This window comes from Rhamphochromis sp. 'chilingali', assembly GCF_963969265.1.
Source record: "Rhamphochromis sp. 'chilingali' genome assembly, chromosome: 13".
Classification (NCBI taxonomy): Eukaryota; Metazoa; Chordata; class Actinopteri; order Cichliformes; family Cichlidae; genus Rhamphochromis; species Rhamphochromis sp. 'chilingali'.
Genome location: NC_137940.1, coordinates 32929160 through 32952675, shown reverse-complemented (window position 1 = coordinate 32952675; position 23516 = coordinate 32929160). Strand labels below are relative to the sequence as shown.

The 23516-nt window shown below is 43.4% G+C and overlaps 2 protein-coding genes across 2 annotated transcripts in view; both read right to left on the bottom strand.

The window, feature by feature from the left end:
• Positions 1 to 347: 347 nt before the first annotated feature.
• trmt112 (tRNA methyltransferase activator subunit 11-2) lies at positions 348 to 5848 on the bottom strand. Its single transcript, XM_080901941.1, has 4 exons — positions 5665 to 5848; positions 1505 to 1606; positions 880 to 972; positions 348 to 771 (listed from the first exon to the last, which is right to left on the bottom strand). Exons 1-4 carry the CDS (start codon positions 5737 to 5739, stop codon positions 670 to 672), a joined length of 372 nt encoding a protein of 123 aa, XP_080758067.1. The 5' UTR covers positions 5740 to 5848; the 3' UTR covers positions 348 to 669.
• Positions 5849 to 7506: 1658 nt separating this feature from the next.
• atg2a (autophagy related 2A) overlaps positions 7507 to 23516 on the bottom strand; it is a 30030-nt gene continuing 14020 nt past the window's right edge. The window contains exons 16-42 of the mRNA XM_080901250.1: positions 23051 to 23123; positions 22432 to 22606; positions 22189 to 22331; positions 21411 to 21532; positions 21067 to 21224; positions 20627 to 20759; positions 20346 to 20530; positions 20183 to 20263; positions 16660 to 16766; positions 16468 to 16560; positions 16281 to 16351; positions 15373 to 15449; positions 13480 to 13650; positions 13253 to 13379; positions 12740 to 12954; positions 12405 to 12634; positions 12068 to 12203; positions 11720 to 11947; positions 11417 to 11518; positions 11072 to 11156; positions 10705 to 10867; positions 10408 to 10477; positions 10236 to 10318; positions 10008 to 10129; positions 9757 to 9911; positions 9481 to 9639; positions 7507 to 9252 (exon numbers count right to left, since the gene is read on the bottom strand). Coding sequence (XP_080757376.1) covers positions 9016 to 9252; positions 9481 to 9639; positions 9757 to 9911; positions 10008 to 10129; positions 10236 to 10318; positions 10408 to 10477; positions 10705 to 10867; positions 11072 to 11156; positions 11417 to 11518; positions 11720 to 11947; positions 12068 to 12203; positions 12405 to 12634; positions 12740 to 12954; positions 13253 to 13379; positions 13480 to 13650; positions 15373 to 15449; positions 16281 to 16351; positions 16468 to 16560; positions 16660 to 16766; positions 20183 to 20263; positions 20346 to 20530; positions 20627 to 20759; positions 21067 to 21224; positions 21411 to 21532; positions 22189 to 22331; positions 22432 to 22606; positions 23051 to 23123 — 3701 coding nt within the window. The 3' untranslated portion in view covers positions 7507 to 9015. The remainder of the gene's footprint in view (positions 9253 to 9480; positions 9640 to 9756; positions 9912 to 10007; positions 10130 to 10235; positions 10319 to 10407; positions 10478 to 10704; positions 10868 to 11071; positions 11157 to 11416; positions 11519 to 11719; positions 11948 to 12067; positions 12204 to 12404; positions 12635 to 12739; positions 12955 to 13252; positions 13380 to 13479; positions 13651 to 15372; positions 15450 to 16280; positions 16352 to 16467; positions 16561 to 16659; positions 16767 to 20182; positions 20264 to 20345; positions 20531 to 20626; positions 20760 to 21066; positions 21225 to 21410; positions 21533 to 22188; positions 22332 to 22431; positions 22607 to 23050; positions 23124 to 23516) is intronic.

Sequence of the window (23516 nt, the reverse complement as noted above, 5' to 3'; positions counted from 1 at the left end):
GCGATCTTACAAAGATCAGACATATCACGGACCATCTCAGATCAGAGGAGCATGCCCAGGTGGGGTGTTTTCTCTGTCTGTGTCTGACTCTGTGTGTGTGCGTGCGTGCATGAGAGCTGTAATATGTGGCTTCAAGGACAAAAAAAAAAATAGAAAGACTTCCTCAAAAACAACCTCCAGCCTGCCTGCCTGCCATTTCTGCCTCTTTTTCCTCAAAGCCAAATATAGACAAGCCACTGCCACGTCATCTGGCCCTTAGCAGAAGGCAGGATGGGGTTCAGAGCCAGCCTCTCAGGGTTATATTTTAGCATATAACTGAATCCATATTTCCCACTAATGACTCTGGCTGTCATGAAAATCTGGACAGTTTTATTGAAAAAGGAAAAGAAAAAAGAAAAGACAAGTAAAAACAAGAAAGGAGTCAAAACAGTTACAAAAATAAATACAAATAAAAGCACTGGGGGTTACTCTCAGGGAACGTTTCCATCTGTTAATCGTCAAATCTTCTCCACTGGCGGAATCGGCTGTTCAGATGCCACAACTACAACCAAACCAGAGGCCCGTTTTCCAACTCTGGCCAGAGTCCAGCCTGTCTCTGAATGCACGCAGTCCAGAGTCAGAAACACAGTTTAGGGGTGAGAAGGTGAATGGGAACCGCCGCGGTGCCATCTACACCTCGTCTTCATTCAGCAGCATGTTGGGGATTCCTTTGGAGATCGGGAACTCCCGTCCTGATTCAGGGCACTGCAGACAGCCCTCTATCACCTCCACCTACAACGCAACAGACAAGAAGTCGCCACTAGGTGGCACCATAGTGCAAATTCCGCACACATTATCGCGCTCCTAAAAATTTTAAATTGGCATCTTGGAGCCATTTACCTCTAACAGCACTCGGTGCACTTTCTTCAGGAAGTCTTCGTTTTTCTCGTAGTCCTGCACCAGCTCGCCTGGCAGGTCCTGCCGATGACCCAGCTGCAGAGAGAAAAAGGATTGCATCGGGTGTTTACGTTACAACATGCACCCCAGTGAAAGTTTACTGTGGAGCATTTTTTATAAACACAAAGTCCTGTGACGCTTTATGGATCAATTAGATTGATGCAGTATCGCCAGGTTGACAACAACCTCATACATAAAAGCCAGAGTCATAAAAAATAACCTTATTCAGCCTGTGGTCACATGAAGAGGGAGAAGAAATCCACACACACTCAAAACAACCTCCCTTATTATTCATCTTAAGAAGCAAGCGTGCCGAGCACTGATGCTACTTTTAAGGCAAAGGGTGCTCACTGAATATTAGTTCTCCTTTTCTTTTTATGCCACTTTGAATCATTTTCTTAACCACTCATCCAGCTCAGGTTCACTGGAGCCCATCCCAACAAACAGAGTGAGGGGCAGGACACAACCTGAACAGGTAACCAGTCCATTAAACATTCATTCGTTCACACTCGCACCCCACTACAGCCAGTTTAGCATCAACAATGAAAGTCGGTGATGTCTGACTCACCTCCTCCGCTGCCTGGACCAGAGCGCCCCACTCCAGTTTGGGGATCATCCGGCTGACAAACTGAGGGTTAAACTCCACCTCGTTCACCTTCACCTCAGTGGCCTGCACAACAGAGAACGCACGAGTTTAAAATGTTCAGTAACATTTTATTAACACTCATTCAAAACACGCACGCGTGATGTCACACAAGACCAGATGTGCATATTTGGTTTGGGTTTAAATGCAACCCATTAATAATTATAGATGAGAAACATTTTAATGTTTGCCGCAATTATATACTTGTTTTCAATGAAATGTTACACAGCTGATGTACAATGTGACCATCTTCAACATTCCCCTGAGATAGGCCCGGCCCTGGAGCAGGGTGCCGCCGGTGCATCGAGCCGCCTGGGGGGCTCTTCAACTGGTGGGGGGGATGGTCACATCTGGCAGGAGCTTTCTTCTCTCAGGAACTCTCTGCAGGAGGGGGAGATACAGGAGAGGTGGAGGAAGATCTCAGCCTGGGCGTTTACCGTCTTATGTAGTCTGGAAGATGTGTGGTTGGTGGGGTGGGTGCAGTTTTCTCTGTGGTGGGGTTGGGTGGACTGTCCAGGGCTCTGTGGAGCCGGGGGGCGCTACTGCACTGGGCCCCGGTCTGATGGGCCTGGGCCCCCCTTCCCTGGCGGGTCGCGGAGGGTGGGAGTGCCTACTGGGGTCAGCGGGGGAGCTGGCCCCAGGGAGGGGTTACCTGCCCCTCCCTTCCTTCCCTCCCCATCTCCAGCTGCCTCCCTCTTCCCGCTCCTCCACAACCACCCACACATGCAGGGCCTTGGAGTGGGGGTATGTCACCAGGGTGCAGAGGAGGCTACCCCCCCCCCTGTCCCCTTCTGGCTGCCTCTGCCTCAATTTTATCCCACATCTTAGACATTCACATTATTCACACTCTCATTACACATACATATAGGATCTTGGGGGTGGGCACAATCACGGAGTCCAAATCACCATCAGGGTGTATACCTCACCCCTGACGTCGTTGCCCACCTCTCAATTTTAAATACACTTAGTCATTGAGGGTTAGCAGGAGGGGCTATGCGCTTACCTGCTGCTCTTTGGCAGGTAGCTCCATGCCCTCCTGGGTTTTAATTGCACCTTAGAACACATATGCATCAACACTACAATGAGCGGGTGGAGGGAGGTTTGGAGTCTTCTCCCACCCCCATTCTCTGCGGCCTGCTGGAGCGGGAGGGCTAGTAGGAGGAGTTGGCCGTCCGACTGCGGTCTGGGGTGTGGGGCCTCCCTGCTGCTGCGGAGTCGGGGTGGTCTGCCTCTCCCCACCGCAGGGAAAAGGGTAACACCACCTGGGTCTGGGTGCAATTCCCCCCTCCAGGGGCAAGGGTACCTAGACCCGGATTGTAGAGTACGCTTGGGGAGTGTGATTATGTGTACAGCGTCTCTTTATGTCTGTCTCCACGTTGGTTGAGTGTGGAGTGAGTGCATATGAGAGCATGAGGGTGGGAATGGATGTTTGTGTCTGTGTGTGCCTGTATGTCTGTGTCTATATGTCAGGTTGGGTATCAGACGCCACCTCTCTGGGGACACCTCAGGCCCTCCAAGGTTTGGAGGCCTATCTCCACCCACCACCACTTCCCCTGCCGGTGGCGGACTCCCTCAGGTGTCGGTGTGTTGGTGGTTCTTTGTGTCTGGGGGTGGGCGTCCGGGTACACACCGGCTCACTCCTTGGCGGCCGCTTGTCGGGGCCTGGGGCCTGGGGCTCGCTCGGGCCCCCTTTGGAGGTGGGGTGCCCCCGGCCTCTCGGCCTAGGGCTCGGTCACTCAGGCGCAGCTGGGGGCCGGCGGAGCTCACGGGCGCGTCACTGCAACCCCCCCTGGCTTCTGCTCCGCGGCTGCTGAGTGAGCCCTCATCTGGGACTCTCCTCAGCTCTTACTGGAACAGTGGCGCGGCTGCCCCTCTGTTGGTCTTCCATGGTCTTTTGTGTTCTGGGGGCCTCTGGATGTCTGGAGTTTTGATCTCCTCCATACCCGCTTCACACCCTGGAGGACGGGGCTGAGGCCCCCCCACACTCCCTAGCAGATCATTACATGGAGAAACCTTTGGAATGCAAGCATGCTGATCCACACAGGTATGCACACATGGGTATTCACAGACGCGGACTAAAGCTTTCTTGGCTGCTGCCTCAAAGCACACTGTGCGCTGTCTATCTTGCGTGCTGCACAATATTGTTTATTACTTAGTAAATACTGATATCTATGACTAGCTAGTTTATTGTGATGGTGCTTTGTTTTCTCTATTATTATGTTGCTCTTTGTTGTTTGCTGTCTCCTCTGTTTGTTTGTTTGTTTGTTTGTTTTTTTTTCTCCATACAGGTGACCCAGGAGTTTTTTGTTTTTTTTTTGTCTCTCTTCCCCCCCCTTCTCACCGTCTCTTCTCCCCTTTGGTTTTCTTTTTTTCTCTCCCCCTCTCTCTCTCATTCATTCCCCCTGTCCTATTTATTAAAAAAAAAAAAAAAAAAAAAAAAAAAAAATGACAAAGGATGAACTGAAGCTCTGCCATCACGTAATGTCGCATACTGCTGTTTCTGATGTCATTTAAAAAAAAAAAAAAAAAAAAAAAAAAAAAAAAAAAAACATTCCCCTGAGATAATATCCAAATTTCTGTTGTGCTTTTTTACATTTAACTGTATAAGATGTTTATGGGGGAAACAGCAGCAGTAACTATCAACCACTCTGTCGTGTGTACCAGGAAAAGAATATTTTTAATTAATCGTTACTACTTAAAATCTTACACTGGATTTCACAAGAATAAAATTGGAATTAAGCTTTATTGTCACTGAAGCAGAGGTTAGTGACATTAGGAGTGCTGCCCTGCCATCTGCTGCATAAAAATGTAGATACAGTCACACACGATTCACATAAGCAGAAATCAGACAACGTGATAAAATGCTCAGTGTAAAGTGCATTTCAGTGATTCAGCAACTGTTACAGCGTGTAATGGCAATTTTATTTGTACAGCACATTTCATTTTATATATAAAGATAAAACATGAAACCTGCGTAGGCTTACAAAGGCTTAACGCCAATTAAGTGTAAACTCGTGTGAACAAAATAAAATTTGTGTATGTATGTACCTGTAACTGATCTCAGATCAGCTGATGTAAAAGTACGAAGGCTCTGCAAAAGAAACTCATTGAGTCTGGATGTGTGGTGATGAAGCTGCAGTATCAACTATAAAAACTTAAATAACAGACTTCATTTCGTGCCAATACTTCTGACTGTAGAAGACCCAGTAGTGATCTTATAGTGCCATTTCATCCCATGCCAGCACCTGGCTCTCAGAGCGCAGGCTGACTTCCGGTTCCTGGAGTTTGCAGAAGAAAAAACGGCAGAGCCTTCAGCACTATACTGACTACCTTTACGATTAGGGCTTCAAACCTCTCATCATCATGAAGATTATAGCTGGAGCTGGATCAGGTTATGCTGCAATAGGCTCAGATTATTTCCACTCTACACACATTTTATCCCACTAATTGATGCCATTAAGTTTTGTTTTCTCTCTCTGATAGTGTGGGTTTTGTCCTCGTCTCTCTGTACTCTCCCTTTATTACTCTCCTCTTACTCCTGACCCTGCTAACTCTTCCTGGATTCGTGTTGGTAATTAAACTGTTCTTAATTTTTGACTTATAACAATATCAAGCCTTAGCAAGCCTATCAAGTTACTTTTCCATATTCTTATCGAGGTAAAAGCGCTCCCTGAGTCTGACATTAAAAATGTCTTTTTTTAATAAGACATTTCTTTATTTTATATATGTCCCCTTCATAAATTATGTTGATTAGAGCCTATTTACCAAAATAGCAAAGATATGAGCCATAAAAACCGCAGAGAAACAACAGATGGCTTCTCTTCCCTGAGCCTGGATCTCCCAACTAAAAGGGAGTTCTTCCTTCCCACTGTTGCCAAATGCAGCTCAGAGGGAAACAGCTGATTGTTTGGGTTTCTCTCTAATCCTTCAGGTCTTAGCCTTACAATAAAAAGCGAACTGTTAACTGCTGCTGCATAAATCAACCCTAAACACTAGAATTCGGCGTTAGCAGAAACGTGTGTCGCGATAAGCTCGGTGAGCTCTGGTGTTTTAGAATTAGCTTCTGTCCAGGTGTTCGCGGTTACCTTGATGAGCAGTGGGTATCCCTTGGTGACCCCTTTCACGTGAGACGTCAACATGTTGTGCGTGAGGAGCTTCATGTTTACAAACAGGCGCTAAAAAGCCAGAAAACTGCAAACACTCTGACAGCTACACGTAAACCACGCTGCGGAGTTTACATGTGCACCGGAAGTGACGGCGGTACGTCGCATAAAAGATTCCCAAAGCTTCCGTTGATTCCTAGTGTCTTTTAATTTATTATTAGGGGTAAAATTTTTTATAAAGGCACATTTTCCGTACCACAAAAATACTAAAACAAATATTTGTCGTATAAATTGCACAAAAATGTTTCCAAAATATGTAATATATAAAGTAGCTTCTGAACACTACGGAAGCGTAGAGCTGCCACCCAGGCAAAAGAAAAATACAAGTGTATCACGTTATAACGTGAAAGGTTTATTGTTCTAACAAGATACTTTTCCTGTTTGTACAATATACTTTTCACGTTTGAACAACATAATATCACGTTATTACAATATACATAATTATCACGTTCGTACAATATAAATATTATATTGTACGAACGTGATGATTATGTTCGTACAATATAATAGGAGATAAGATGTACCACAATGTAAGGAGTGCTCTGACACGTTGATAAATATGTTTTTTTTCCTTTCTCGCAGTCGATTAGATGAGATGATAAGGCTGTATGAAAAAATGTTCCTATTAAGTTTTGAACTGAACTGCCAGTAGCTTTTGGTGTACAATTCAAACACTGCAGATGTATTTGCTAAAAACAAACACAAATAATCTGTCACTAGAACAAACAAACAAAAAAGAATGACCATTCATATAAGGAAGGAATCAATTATCACGTTCGTACAATATAAATATTATATTGTACGAACGTGATGATTATGTATATTGTAATAACGTGATATTATGTTGTTCAAACGTGAAAAGTATATTGTACAAACAGGAAAAGTATCTTGTTAGAACAATAAACCTTTCACGTTATAACGTGATACACTTGTATTTTTCTTTTGCCTGGATGGCAGCTCTACGCTTCCGTACATAACAGTAATTTTGCACTGCAAGTTTCTGGAAAATCCGTTTTTGGCAGCGAAATTTATATATCCTTTATTTTGTAGATTTCGGTAACACCCATTTAGCCCGGGACAGGAGGAGACAAAGCAGAGAGATGACCAAGAGGAAGAGACATGAACACCATGGGTAGAAGGTCTACACATGGTGACCTTTGGTCTACTTCCACTTCCACAAAGTTTCAAACCGTTTGTGTGTTTTTCTTAAACACATAGTAGAAAATTACAAAGTTTCTCTGTCTTTTGTTCTTTTGTAATTTCTGAAGTCTAAATTTTCCTCCAAATATAGAATCACCCATTATTATGTATTTAGTGTAAAAATTAAAAAGTGTGATTTTTTTTTGTAATAGCCGTTACCTCACGCAACATGCACAACAATTATCAGAGAAAGAAGTAATAAAAGAGATTAAAAAGTTAAAAAAGTAAATAAATATATGTAAATACACTATTCTCAGTATATTTTATAAAAATATTATCAATACTCAGGATGTGCAATATAATTATTGATGCACCAGTACATACTTACAGGTTTTATTACTGCACCAGCTCACGATTGAGTTACTTTCAGTCTTAACTTTTTTAAACAAGTGAAGATACAATACCGGCCATCATTTTGGATGCAAGTAATTACAAGTAAGTTCCTGAAATGCCACAGTATACAAACTGTACAGCAACAACACTGCTTAAATTACCAATAGATACAATAAATAAATAATAATAACAATAATAAGAATCATAATAATTAAAAATACAATAAATAAAGGCAGACAGCTGTTCGGTTTTTATACTCAAATTTTTTTAATTTTTCTATTAATTTTGTATAATCCTCATCTTTGTATTATACAGATCATTCATACAGTTTATGATATAGTAAATAGTAATTACACGCAAGAGGTGTAACAAGCATCAACCTGTCACCTTCACAGACGTGCATCATGCGCGCAAACACATTTTCTCATCCTCACACATTCACACACACAGAGACAGGGACACGCGTCCCTCACACTGATTAAAAACAAACAAAAAAAGAAAATGTAAAACATTTTTAACCCTAATTTTTCTATCCTCCATTTTCACCAGATTCACATACCTCCTTACTCTTACTCTGAAAACAAATATGACAATACTTATGCTTTAACAAAATAATAATAATAATATTAAAAAAAAACTAAGAAGAAGAGACAATTACAAAATCAATGCAGAAAGGCAACTAAAGATGTGGGCAGAGGACTTCTGAGGACATAGTGGGCTAATTGAGATCCAAGGATCTGACATTTAACAGGAGAGCTGCAGTGACGTCAGCTTGGAAAAACGTTCATCTTCGTGAAGCTCGAGCAGAATCCAATATGCTACAAAATTTAGAGACTTCATGTGACCCGTTGTTTCTGTTCAGTCAGGTATGCCACTGTATGTGCTGAGCTTTGAGTAGGGGATGAGGTACAGATCCGAGGAAGGCAACACAAACTAGTTAAAAAGGACACTGTAAGGTTTATGGCACGAATAACAGCACTGAGGGTAGCGGGTGCATAGTGGGAGTCACAGCTAAACCAATCACACAGCTTTGTACCATCTGCAAGGGTGTTAAGCAAAGGACACTTGATCAAAATATTTTCAGTTTCCATTATGAGCACAAAGAGAGCAAAACTAACACATGGCAACCCCCCTCCAAAGACAGGTACCCCCCACTCATCTGCAGAAAGCTCATTAAAGTGAAACTGCTCTCAGTTATAAACATCCCTTCTCAGCGCTCCGTGCAACTCGTGCTTGAAATCGCTGCTTCAAATTACAAACAGCTTCAAGCATCACAGTTCAGAGCACACAAATGAGTGAAGAAACACAGAGCGTGATAATCTTACCTGCCCCCTCTGCCCGGGTCACACTGAAAATGAAGCCGGCAGAAAGTGACGGCGATATGTTTGCACTGACGTTAAGAAGAAAAACACTAGTGTGTTACAGAGAGCGGGAAAACGAGCGAATGCCGAACAGAAAAATGAAGTCTTGCACGTCTATGTATGTGGGAGCAACATTAAACACTGTGCGTCAGGAACTGCAGCAGTAGTTAGTCATTTTTTTTTAAATTTCTTCTTCTTTCCTTTTCTCTTTTTTGCATTGGAGCACACGCTGACTCTTTTTAGACACAACACACATGCAGCTACTCACACAACCCATGGATTCCCACAGAATAGACTTTCCCAGATCATAATCTCATACTCTCGTATACACGTACGCGCACACACACTTCCCCTCACACACAGACACAAAAAGCTGTCCTCATTCTTGGCCGTCCTCTGTGCGCCACTTGAGGAAATCTTCTTTCCGGGCGTCCGGTTTGATCTGGTTTCTCATGCCACCCAGCAGATTGGAGGTGGCTTCAGAGGCCACTATTAAAGGTCGGACTACAGTGGGCGGGATCTGCCGCAGGACGCCGCCCACGGCTCCGGGGAGACCTTTCTGTTCGTGGCCGCGGGATGCTACATCGCACAACTGTTGGGCCGTGTCAATCACTCCCTGGAGAGCAAAGAGAGCAGACAGTTTAGTCTAAAAATTTAGGGTTTCAACCCCCTTTGCATTCTTGCATGTGGAAGTTTCTACAAGGCCTTTTAACATATAGTTAACCTCTTCTACCAACATAGATGTAGCTGCAGATATTTTCTTTTCATCCTCAGCCCTGGTTAACCCTGGCCTCTAACCCACGAACTCTTTCTACATTTTAAGAGCGTCTATTTGGGCACGTACCTCTCTGACGGTGTCGTAGGCCTTGGCCACTCCTTCCCTAAGGTCTGCAGGCTGGGCGACTCTTCGAGGTCGACTAGAGATGGCCCGGCCCTCGGTGATGGCGTAGCGATTCAGAGGAGGTGTTGGAGACAAGATGTCGTACACGGTCTCTGCTGTAGCCTGTCACAGAGGTACACAGACACCAGAAGAGTTATTGGCATATTAGGAATGTGTGTGCTTTACCTTCAGGCTTTTAACGTCTTTGTAACTAAGAGTCATGATCTGCACTCAGAGTACCTGGATAGCCTGCACCAGCCTGTTGCTAAGCTCCAGAGCAGCAGATGCTGTGGAGGTACCAAAGGACGCTGCCCCCCTCTGGAGACCTCGAATGATGCGTCCATCCTTCCTGTACTGCTCTATAGGCAGCCAGAACAAATCCCTCACTCCGTGGACTGGACAGGATGAAGGAGAGAGGAAGTATGAACCACAATCCAAGCAATAATGGAAAGCAGCTGTAAAAATGTTTGCAGAAAACAAAAGCAACTTACACAGCTGGACGACTGAGTGCATGGGTCCGACACCTCCCAGGATGCCGGGCAGCTGATTCTTCCTGATGTCCGTCAGCCACTCCGTGACGGCGTACTGAATCACTTTGTCGACCCCGAGGAGACTGGAACATGCAGAAAGTCTCAGAAAGTCAAACTACTAACAGCAAATTTAGGGCAAATTACTGAAAAATAACTGAAATGTTTGCTTGTTGGTTCGTTTGTTTTTACCCGTGTCTGCAGCAGAGCCTCTTCAGTTTCAGCTCGGAGCAGTTTAATTGGGCCAGACCGATCAGAATCCCTGCAAACGTCCCCTGAGGAACAACAAGTGTGAAAACGCATCATTTAAACCCTTCAGCTTTTTGTTTGAATTAGTAGACAGGATCTCTGAATGACCACTCACTTGTTCAATGACGACATGCTTGCCATGATAGTCGAGCCAAATAGGCACTTCAGATGTGAAACGAAACTCCCTGAAAAGGGTGGAGACAAGAAGCGGGAAACTTTATCAATCATTGAAACTTTTAGTCTTTGAGTTACTCTATTTAAGCTAATTTGTTAGAGGTGATTTTTCTTTTTTGGAATCTGTAACATAGGAGTTTCCTAGCTAGTAACTTACATCGTCTTTACAGTATTCTCTGCTCTTTCTTTTTTATTCTGTTTCTCTAGATTTCTCACTCTCTTTTCAGTCACTACATACCGGAAGTAGATTGGCTGGTCAGAGGAGGCGCTGGAGCCGGCAGAAGAGGAACTCTGCTCACTGTAGGTAGTTTCCACAGAAGCTGTGAGGTCGGGTCCAAGACTACCTGCAGCAGCAACCATCTCTAGATCCTCAGACCCCTTCTGGGAGAAATCTGCCTTCACTGAAAACAGAGAAATTACAACAGGTCACAAATCTAGCATGCTAAAAATTCACCTCAGTCATCATTTAAATGTACTCTGTAGCTAATTAAAATTCATCGTGCCACAACGATGAACAAGAAAAAGGCTACAACTCCATAAAAATCAGCTCGGCAGATCTGACATCAAAGAAATGAATGATAGAAAGAAGACCTGGCAGAGCTCACCTTCAGCTGCAGGATCCACAGGCAGGTAAGGATTAACAGAGGAAGCTAGATTACTAAAAAAGTCTTTCAGGAAAAACAGTGCGTCCTACACAACAAACAGAAAAAAATAAGAAAAGACGTGAAGACTTTATGGGAGCAGTACAAACAGCAGAATGAATGGTACTGAATGAATTTTGAGCTACAAAGAAACATCTGTGGAGTGTGAAACGGCTCATTTATGATGATCAAACAGATTTAATACACCTGTACTCAAAATAATTTCTGCAGTAAGAGTTGTTTTGTTTGTGCCACCACCTCATGGACGAGGTTCAAGAGCAGCTCTCAGTATTCAGTCCCAAAAGTTACCTGGTCGATGTTGAGTCTCAGCGGCAGCAGGCTGACCCGGAGACAGCACTCTGGCCCCCCGAGGCCAGACTCAGGACACACCTGCAGGGCCTTCACAGTCAACTACAAAAATGACACACCACATGAGTACTATCATTCAAAGTCTGTTCATCGTGTCCCTAACTGCATTAAAGCTAAGCTAAATAGAAAGTGCACAAAGTAAGTAAAGATTTACAACATCAGGATGGTTTGACTCCAAGTCAGATGCTGTGCACGACAGAAAACTCAGTTTCTAATCAAAGACCCTCCGTCTCTCTGTCTCACCATGTTGGAGTGGGCTCGGCGGGGCATGCTCTCACTAGTGTAGAGGTAGAGGAATTTGTTGATTTGTGAGGAGGCCAGTCGGTCTCGAACTTCCAGCTCCTGGACGATGAACACCTGCCTGGAGAGCGGCTGCTCACCACCGGGACCAACCCCGACCACAGGTGCTGCTGACCCCTCCCCATCCTGCCCCGCTACTGCCACCGGGTAGGACTCATGCTGGAACGACACCTGGAGGACAAAACAGGAGACACATGTTGAGACAGAGGTACAGTGATATATGTCTGTATGCCAATATGTATTTAAAAAAACGTACATTTTCAAACCAGTGATATCAGTGCATTAGTGTACCTTGGTGAGCTGTATCTCCATCAGCAGGCTGTGCTGACGGCCGACGCCTCCAGCCGAGCGCCAAGAGTTCTGCGGTCGAGAGGAGGGGGCGGAGCGAGAAGGTGACCCACGGACGCCAGCGGGCACTGAACGACCTCTGCAGAGAGGTGCACCCACACACACAGGAGAACAAAAACAAAAACTATAAATCTGACAAACTATGTACACAAAAGTTTCAAAAACCTTGTATGGACTGGACCAATCACCATACTAATGTTTCAGTTATTTAATATTTATATAATTAATTATATGATAACCATGGGTGTCTGTGCATGAAAGAATTCATGTGCATTGTTACCTGTTGACGTTCTGAGCATGCAGAGACATAGGCCTGCCTCCAAAGTCCTTTCCCCCGTAAAGGTGCCAGACCACAGAGATCTCCCGTAAAACTACCCTACTCTGAGGCACTGGGAAGCGACTCGGGGCTCGGAGCAGGTCTGAGCTGCCACGTGGCCGGGAAAAATGGCTGTCCTTCACTCTAATGGGCCCCTCGCACAGCACTGTTACCGTGGGCTCCCCATCCCGGGGCTGTAATAAACACACATGTAGACATTTTGTGAGTGAGCGCAGAGTCTGAAATGGGTTCATGAATGAGAGGTGACAGGGAAGTGAAAGCTAAGAGGGGACCCTCACAGGGATGCCCATGCCGGGAGCCTCCAGGATACAGAAGTCGTCATTGTCGGTGGAGCCCTCGGAGCCTTCCTCTGACATCATATCTGCCTGCGCCTCTGTCGCTGTGGCAACCAGCCCGTCAAGCTCCCCCTGAAGGACAGAGGGGCCGTGCTTTGAGGCTTCATCGGGGAACAGGTAGACGGAGACGGGGGAGCTTCTCGGCATTGAAGGTGAACCTGGATGAAAGCAGACAGAATCAGATGTAAATATTTAGCAAACTGGTACTCTATACAGACCATAATACCTCCTGTTATACAAAGAATGCCACTGTTCCCACTAAAGAATTTTTGGGGTTTTCAGACACTCAAACAATATCATTTAAAAAAAAAAAAAAAAGGAACTGAATTAAGTTTTTAAGTTATCTCCTGTGTGTAAAGTGAAGCATGTCTACACACATGGGAACAGGATAATTTTACCTAACTATAGTCTGTCAGGATGATCCCAGGGGTTATAAACAGAGCAACTCTGCAGTACCTGGTTCTAAACTTTCTTCTCTGTGGCTCTTCTCCGTGTCGATTAAGGCGTCAGCCAGGTCGTACTGGTTGATCTCGGCGGTTTCAGCGGGAGGACAGGGCAGCATAGACGCTGGACTTTCTGACAGCTAATAACACAACATAACAACACAACAACATTGGTATGTTGGACCATTTTATCACATCTTTAAAGTAAACATCATACACTCCACATTTCACCAGCCTTACTGGTAATTTCTGTCCAGCGATTTCAGTGGGCGAGGTGTGCCGTGGCGGCGGGTGCAGGTCGCCCTGAGAGACCAGGTACTGCAGCAGATTGACGAGGGCAGCACAGGAATCTGCACAGGTGTGCAGATGGACCACATTGTTGGAACAACGGAGCTCAAAGAGCGGCTGGGACTGCAGAATAAAGAGAGGACAATGGCAGTGGGAACACAAGAGGGAAGATCATAAGAGAGATGAGAGAACTTTTGTCAAAAATGTTAACAAAATGTGTAATGGTACAGAAATAAAGAGTTTTATTGTGGGCAGAGTTTATTCAGAAACTTCATTAAATCAAATCCTCTTAACCTCTAACATCTTTTAATCCTTAAAATGTATAATTTTTTTATTTACGTATTAACTTAATTTTTCATTGTGAAACCTCAATCTATACATAAAAGAGAAAAAAAATCACAACTTTTAAAAGTCATGTTTATAGAAATACTATAAAGGGGAAAAGGATAGGTGGGGTATAAGAAATGCATATATTTGTATGCATTAGAAATAGTTTATTTCTAATTTATTACCAGATATTAATGTTGTACATATCTACTTTTTTTGTGTATCTCATTTTAAATTTATAGTAAATTAATACAAGAAAGAAAATAAAAGAGATTCCTTTTCATGACATATTTTCTACTTCACATTTTCTCAAATACATCATCCATATCCCCATCCTTCATTTTACTTTCTGGGTGTTTTCCTATAAATGTATCTACTAATTCTATTATTTACATCAGAGGGATTTAGGTTTTTTTTCTGCCGTTCGATATGTTCTTCAGTGAGTCAATAATTCTCAATTAAGACTGAAGGGAGTTTTCTTCCCCAATATAATTTCATTGTGCCTTTAAATATTCTACAAACTTAAAAACTTCTAGTCAAAAATCTATTTAAAAATGTATACTGCATGCAATTTCTCCAGCACAGAAAACCTGAGCTTGGCATAATCAAGAACATGGACAGGTACTTGTATATATAACTTTTCTATTCTAACTAAGCACTCAATGCACTTCCTTACTACCAGCCTCATTCACACACACACACACACACACACACGCTTTTGTAAACCGATCATTCACACACACTCCTGGATGCTTCATGGAGACTAAAGAAAACTGAAGATCAAGCTACCGACCTTCTGATTGGTAGACGACCCGGTCTACCCTCCTGAGCCACAGCCGCTGCTGATGAGGTTGTTTGTTTTTTATAGCTGCATTATTATGCTTTGTTGATGCCTTGTTTATCTGAATATTTAACTTACTTGTAATGACTCTTATCCATCTTTTTTTTTCTTGTTCTTTCTTTCGTTTGTTTGTCTGTATTGCCTGGGGATCTAAACATTTTTTTGTCTAATTACAGCCCATAAAAACTTTAAAACCTTAATAAAAAGGAAAACAATAATTAAAAAAGGGCAAACAAAGCAAATACACCCAAATAAAGACTGAGAATAGACATTTAGAGCATTTTTTAATTGATTTTAAACAGACATTTTTCATATTATACCCTGAATATGTCCTCACTGACCTGGTTATAGGACAATTGCATCGGTGAGGAGGGAGGCCCTGTTTACTGTGGCTGGTTTTGGTTTCCTGCCCAGCTGAAATGGATTATAGTCCTAAATTGCTACCTGGAGCTTTTTATCGTATTTAAACTTCATTATAACAAACAAAATATTTATAAACATGTAGCCTGTGCTTGTTAGTGGTTTGTGAAGATAATTGCGCTAAATTGTGATGTTTTATTTATGCTCACATATTTTGCTGGCAGCAGTAATCTTTTTCTCTTTTTTTTTCTTGCTGTGGTTCACGGCTGCTGAGGGTGAAGGAGACAAAGGTAAGTAAACACACGGTGGGCACTCACCAGCTTTCCCGTATCACTGCCTTTCCATGTGGTGATGGCGAGCTCCAGCAGGTCAATGTCCAGGACACACACGTAGTCTGTGTGACACAAACACGCGGCGGTTTTATTAGGAAACTGGTTATTTTGTAGTCATTTCAACACATTTTTTTGTTTATTTTACTAACAATAACTGCGGGACAGGCCCTTAAACTGGCAAACCAGTTTTCAGAATGCCTGTTTTTGGAAAAAGTACATATTAAGTAACCTTTCTATTGGCCATTCAGCTTCCCAATATTATAGTGGATGTAGCTGTTCTTTTCAGCATAAAGATGACCTTTTAGGCCCAGTTCCAGTCATATTTTTATTTTCTATTCTTGGACCCTACTGGAGCATAATTAACAGTTCAAAATCTTAATCTTTATGTTAAACTGAGCTTCAATAAAGAAACAAACCATTTTAACCCCCTTTTCCACCCTTCAAGATTACTTTCTTCTGATTGGCTGAGGGTACTACCTCCCTTTAACATCATACAGAGCTCACACATACTCTTTTGTGATCCACCACTTTAAAGGCCAAAACCATTCAGAGGGTGGTAAATTACTCTTAAACAGCTCTAATATCAGTCTCACAGGCCTCATGTTAAAAATACTAGACCGCCAAACTTGGGATAACCATTTTCACTGTTCAGTCATCTGTCATTCTGAACAGCATGGCCAATGATTCGGTCCCCTGTTAGTTTCTGATATCGCAAGACACTGATTAGTTTAATGCATGCAAGATAAGAAAAGAAAATGCTACTTCTCATCTAAGCTTCACTGGAGTTCCTCAGCACACAGTCCTGAATAACTCTAACAGATAAAATCCAAAAAGGAAACCCAAACCAAACCCCTGTTTTTACACAGCTCCAAAAGGCATCTGAAGTACCTTACCTCTCCTCAAGTCCACTGTTTCAGTCTCACATTTGTCAGAGAGGTAGAGAGCAGAATCATCCAGGATGAATCTGACCGCAACATAACAAAAATGAACAAAGGTCTCCCAACGATTCATACACTGTGACAAAAACTGACAGCGACGTTTTTGATTATCGTTTTAATGGACAATCTTTATGTCGAGTACCTGAGGTGGAAGGTGGCAGTGTCAACAATGATATTACTGGACAGAGAGAAGGACTCCGCTGTGAATAACACTCGCAGGGGCAGATACAGGGGTCTGAGAAACAAGATATGAAACAAGGGTGTAAAACGAGAAAAAACAAAAACAAAATCCATGCCCACATTATTTTACAAAACCTCTCTTTTGGGTGTATACCTATAGTCAACAGCACAGGTAGCGAGGTGCGTGTGGAGGACAGTGATGACGGCCGGCGCGGTGTATCCCAGAATAGGATCGTCGATGACATCCAGGAAGTCAACCAGCTGGAACAGTTTGCAGGTCATGAAGTAAATTTAGACTTTATCCACTTTATTTGACTTCTTTGTGTAGAGTGCGCTTTTTATTTTTCTCTTCAGTCCAAATGGTTTAACTACCGGTTTAATTACCACATTTACACGTTCTGCAGGATAAAGCTCATTATAGTTATGTAATTTTCCATCTTAAATCATATTTTTTTCCTGTCTACGGTGTAACAACATATACTTATTTATTATTTCTGGGAGCAAAAAGTTGTTTTTGGCAGAGCCGGTAATAGACTAATAGCAGCTGCCAGCACACTCGCAGCCGTTTTCAGCTGTCTGGATTTTTTATTCATTTCCTGTACAGAAACATTTGCAGTGCAATTAATCTGACCTGTATAATCAATCTGTGAAGTCCAAGTTTTTTTTTTCTTTCCCCCACACATCTCCTCTAAACCACATCTACATCAGTGATTACAGCACTTTCTAAATCGCCTGCAACCTCCCTGATGCAGCAATTTAAACGTTTTTTCTTAATGTATAATCGTGAATTATATGTTAACTGCACAAGATAGTGGCTATAAAATAATAACAGCATCAGTGTTTAGACTGATGGTGCAGAAAATGAAGAAAATGAGGGCTTAATTGTGCTTCCAAAACTAGAGTAAGACAGAGCCTGTGTTTTCCTGGTAGCTATTTTCAGCCATTTTCACACAGATTAGAGAAATGCTGGATGCTGGGAGAACCAGAGTAACTGTGGAAACTCAACACAGCACTGCCTGCTTCAAGTCCTCTACCATAATCCCTGTCCCCAAGAAACCTAGGATCACTGGACTAAATGACTACAGACCCGTGGCTCTGACATCTGTGGTCATGAAGTCATTTGAGCGCCTAGTTCTCTCCCATCTCAAGACCCTCACGGCCCCCCTCCTGGACCCCCTGCAGTTTGCATATAGAGCCAACAGGTCTGTAGACGACGCCATCAACATGGCCCTACACTTCATCCTGCAGCATCTGGACTCCCCAGGAACCTACGCCAGGATCCTGTTTGTGGACTTCAGCTCTGCCTTCAACACCATCCTTCCAGACCATCTCCGAGGCAAGCTTTCCCAGATGAATGTGCCTGATCCCATCTGCCGGTGGATCACTGACTTCCTGACGGACAGGAAGCAGCACGTGAGGCTGGGAAAGAATGTCTCGGACTCCCGGACCATCAGCACCGGCTCCCCTCAGGGCTGTGTTCTTTCTCCTCTGCTCTTCTCCCTGTACACCAACTGCTGCACCTCCACCCACCAGTCTGTCAAGCTAATCAAGTTCGCAGATGACACCACCGTCATTGGGCTCATCTCGGACGGGGACGAGTCTGCCTACAGGAGAGAGGTTGAACGTCTGGTGTCTTGGTGCAGCCACAACAACCTGGTGCTGAATGCCCAGAAGACAGTGGAGATTATTGTGGACTTCAGGAAGCACACAGCCCCACTCCCCCCCATCATCCTGACTGACACCCCCATCACCTCTGTGGACTCATTCCGCTTCCTGGGTACCACCATCACCCAGGACCTGAAGTGGGAGCCCACCATCACCTCCGTCATCAAGAAAGCCCAGCAGAGGATGTACTTCCTGAGGCAGCTGAAGAAATTCAACCTGCCAACACGGACGATGATGCAATTCTACACTGCAATCATCGAGTCCATCCTCACCTCCTCCATCACCGTGTGGTACGCTGGAGCCACTATCAGGGACAAACAGAGACTGCAGCGTGTTGTGCGCTCTGCTGAGAAGGTGATTGGCTGCAGACTCCCATCTCTGCAGGACCTGTACACCTCCAGGACACTGCGGCGTGCAGCCCGGATCTCAGCTGACCCTTCTCACCCTGGACACAGTCTGTTTGACCTGCTCCCCTCAGGCAGGAGGCTCCGGTCCATTCGCACCAGAACCTCTCGCCACAAGAACAGTTTCTTCCCCTCTGCTGTTGGACACATGAACAATAACCACATGATTGTCCCCGCCACTAACACATGACCCTACGCTGTGTCACTGCATCATTTCATGTTTGGCACTGATCACCACCTGCACTCATGTATATATCTTTCTACGTAGCACTCATAATTCTTATTCTCATGTATATATCTCATGCACATATCTTTCTTTCTACATAGCACTTTAATTCTTATTGTCTGCACTGAAGCACCGCAGCAATTTCCTAATGTTGTAAACCTCAACATCTGGCAATAAACCCATTCTGATTCTGATTCAAAAGAAGCGTCCTGTTGTTGTAAGAGCCAATAAAAGCAAAGAGGGAGAGTGATAGAAGAATAAAACTCTTTCACGATGGAAGGAGCTCTGGGACTATAGCAGAGTCTAAACTGACATTTAGCTGGCATTATTTCTACTCAAGAAAGAAAAACTTGCAGTCTGAGCAGGGAATGTTTTTAGAACTGAAAGCAGTCATTTCTTTATGATAGTGTCCCAGAGGGGAGGGCAGGAGAGAAGGTGTTTACTCCAAGTACTTGGAAAAATGTCTCACTAAAAAAATAAATACAATAATAATGTGTTAGTCTAGTTTCTATTCAGTCCTTTTTAACCAGTTCAAAAAAAAAGAAAAAAGAAATCTGTACAGATTTCTTTTTGTAGAATGTAGAATGCCAAAAACCAGCAGTGTAGGAAGAAAAAGATATTTCCTGAATTGCAAAACAGCAAATCTGACATTTTTTCTCTATGACAGCTGAAATTTCTAATCCAAATACTTCAAAATTGAATAGCAAAAACATCCATTCATTTTCTTAACGAAATGTCCAATTCAGGATTCAGGGTTGCAGCAGTGCTGGAGCCTGTCCTGCTGTCAAAGGGGTGAGATGCAGGTAGACCCTGGTCAGGTCGCCAGTCCATGGCAGGGCTAACCCAGAGAACAAGAAGACAAATTCATGCTCATTTTCACACCTGTTGCCATTTTAGAATCACCAATTAGCCTCACATGCATGTCTTTGGACTGCAAAAGGAAGCCGCACGACCTGGAGAGAACTTATTAAGGCATGCAGAGAGCATGGAAACTCCACACAAAAAGCCTACAGAAGCTTGTTTCCCCCCACAGAAAAATATATATTTTTTGCCATCCGCAAGTCAAAATTCTGACTTCCTCAGAAGTTTTTTTTTAAACATTTTAGTTTGATTTAGACAGAAAAAGATAGACAGGAAAGAGACTGGGAGGGGTAACAACACATAAAGAGCCGCAGCAAAGGCTGCTGCATGGATATGGGATATGGTCGCCTGCTTAACCAGTGAGCTAGCTCTCTAGATTTCAAATTCAGCAAAATGCTATTTTGTTTTCAGTGGCTTCCATATCAGCTAGCTGGTGGATTCAGACTGAGGACCTTTTTGCTGTTAGGAGACAAACCATTGCACCGCTGTGCCTCTTTAGCGCGATTCATTCAGCTTCTTACCTGCTCGTGCCAACTGTGGTTAGTCTGCGTCATGTAATGTCGCATGGTGGCACCTTGAAGGCGAAAGGCAACGAGGAACTCCTGTGAAGAGAACAAGAAATAAAAAACCAAAACAACAACAATAACAATCATCATCATCACTATCGGGTATATGAGGACATGCCTTGACATTTCTCTGAGGGTCCAGTGTGATTTTGATGGCTGTGGATAACATCTGCACCTCTCCCTCCCTGCCGCTCACACTGCTCACTCCCACCTCTGTGGGGTAGATGGTGAGGTCCAGGTGCTTTGGGGGCATGAAGCTGGGCATTTCCAACCGCTGCGGGATGGGGGTGTCCTTCAAGACAGCTGTGTTTGTGTGGCATATGAAAAAGTTAACTGCATACTTAGTGCATAACACACACCATGCTGAAACTAAATGTCTTTAAATAACACAATGCGCACCTCGATGGTAGAGCTCCACTCGTCTGCTCTCCAGACACAGGAAACTGAGATTGGGGTCATTTTGGTGCTGCGCTACACTGAATATCTTCCCCCCTTCCAGATCAAGCACGAGCTCTCCGTGACTCTGGTCCTCCTGAATCAATAACATCAGTGTCAGCAGAACAATACATGACGGATACACAGTTAACAATGGAAAAGCATTTTACACATCTTCATGATAATAGTAACTATGAATAGATTTCGATAAATACATTCATTAACATGTGGTTGGATATCTGATTACAACTACTTTATAGTCATTAAATCTTCATCTCCTGACTTGAAAGGCTAAAAATAAGAAGTTCCAACACATTGTAGTTTAAGAGAAACAATCTTGGAAGGTTTTAATAATTAGTATCTGATGCAGTTAAAATCCACAAAATTCACTGTCTTCTGGCCACCTTCTTGTCTGTCCTGGCTTGGAGGCGACCCTTCCCGATAATCACAGTGAGGGAGAGAAGGCTCAGATTGTGGTTGGGACGAGGAGCCATCGGATGCGACTTTCCAGATGATTCACTGGCCAAGTAGTACTGACACTCGTCCTCTTCTGAGTCAGAGTCTACAGCAGAGAGAGAGCATGAGAGAAGACGAAGGAAAAAACATTTTGTCTGTTTAATTTTAGTCATCAGTGAAGGAAAAATTCTCCAAACATAATAAAATACTTAATATAAGATGACCTGAGAGGTTATTATGTCTAATAAATCTACAATATGTTCAAGTTTTCCATCAAATGAGCCAAACTTACCCAGTCTAAAGGCCGACTTGCAGAGCTGGAACTCGTCCTGGTGATGGCGACTGTGGTCGGGGCTGTGGGCTGAGGGGGGAGGAGGCGGGGGAGGCTCCCACATCAACAGATCATTATTGATCCTTGTGGACAGAGGGACGGGTGAGGGGAAATTACTTTTAGTTCTGAGGCAGGATTTAAGACCAAAATAAGGATGAAAATAGGAACAAAGCTGGAAGAGGTATTAATATAACGAGCAAAGTCCGTTTGACACGAGCACCTCAAAGACGGAGAATTGCGTTAACAGTACAGCTCCGAGACGCTCAGAGGGAAATGAAGGACGCTCGTTCTGGGTTATGTGGTGGAAGAAATACTAGCAGTATGAACTCGCTACACAATCAGCTAAAGTCAGTACACTCGGGCTGGACTCCCTCTGCACATATAACCAGCGCTCATGAGCAAACTGTAGGAGCAAGTTTATCTCTGGTGATGCAAAACTTTAATGAGTTACGTTCATCTATAAGTAATGATGCAACATAATTTTTTATCAGCAGTAATATGTTATGTATTAAGTTACTTTTAAATGTATCCAGCACTGGACACTATTAACACCTAAAGCCAGCAGAATCTTTTGTGTGTCAAGACAGGTAGAGTGCATCTGTAAGACTTTATAAGAGTCGTTTGTATTTTGAATATTAAACTTAAGAGTTTAAAAAAGTAGAGTCCATATTTTTTAAGGACACCTGGATTATTCTAAACTGGGAGGGCAAGCAGTGGTCTTGTGATACTTTTTACATACCTGTTATAGATGCTCTGGAAGGCCTGTTTGCTGGGGAGCAGGATATAAGCTAGTGGCATGCTGATGTCCACAGCACACTGACACTGAGCGACACACTGCTCCTGAAACTGACGCATCTCCTCTGGGTCGGCTGGAATCACCATCTAAAACACACAGGGAGGAGAGGTGAGGCGAGGAGGAACATGGATGGCTGAGATGGTTTATAAACTGGGATGTGTCATGTTTTTGTGTGTGTCAGCACACCTCCTCAGTCTCAAACATGGTGCGGTTGGAGGAAAAAGGAGAGCTCGTTTTGTCGTTGAATTCACAGTGACTTTCAAAGAAGGCGGCACCAAGATCCCTGATGAGGCCCGGGTTCATGCCACTCAGACCAGCTGCTGGGCCCTGAGCCTCACCTCCACGCACACGCACTGATATCCTGTTCACAAAGACGTGAGGAAAGCTGACTATGAGTGATGAGAAAGAATAATGAAGAAAATCAGCTTTGCCTTCAGTTGTCTCACGAGTGTTGCTACTCCTCATGGTACTGAAAGAACCAGACTCCTGAACAGTGAAGTTAAAATTAAAACATGTAGTTCAACATCTCAAATTTCGTGAATTACACATATTGTCTTTTGGCTTCTGTATCTGAAAAAAAGGGCTGGTGAATATTTGAAGAGAAGACAATTTGGTCACAGCCTCAAAAGGAGGAAATGCTAATTCAGTTTATTAAAGATCTTGACATTTTTATTATATTTTATAATCTTCCCATAGCTGAAAACACATTTATTGTGTTCTTCTGATGGTCTTCTTGAGCATCATAAGATGGAGTCTGTGACTCCTTTTATGAATCACTGATCCACTGATGATCAGAAGGACTAACCTGGGCAGAGTGTCCCGGTTCTTCCTCACTCTGATACAAGGGAAAGAGCCTCCTTCCCAGCCCTCATATGACCCTGGTGAGACACAAGACATTGGGAAATTAAACTGAGTTCTAAATATCAGACTAAAGGAATTATTAACTAAACTATAATCTTAGAAACCAAGCCGGTAAAAACACAACTTGGATGGGTACATCAATATAAAACGCCAGATATGAAAATGTCTGCATTCATTATAAAAGACACTTGTATATAACATAACTTTATGTACAGAAAGACACGGGTCTCTTTTTTTTAATATAGCGCTAATTTAAAATTAAAGTTACAGTTTATTGTTTCCAGAAGTCCCTAATAACTAAATTTAACACTAAAAGTACATCGGACTGTCTTTGCTAAACAGTGGTCAGTAATCTAGTCATCTAGCTTTGGTTCCTCCTGTCATGAATCTTCACTGAGAGGTAACAACTA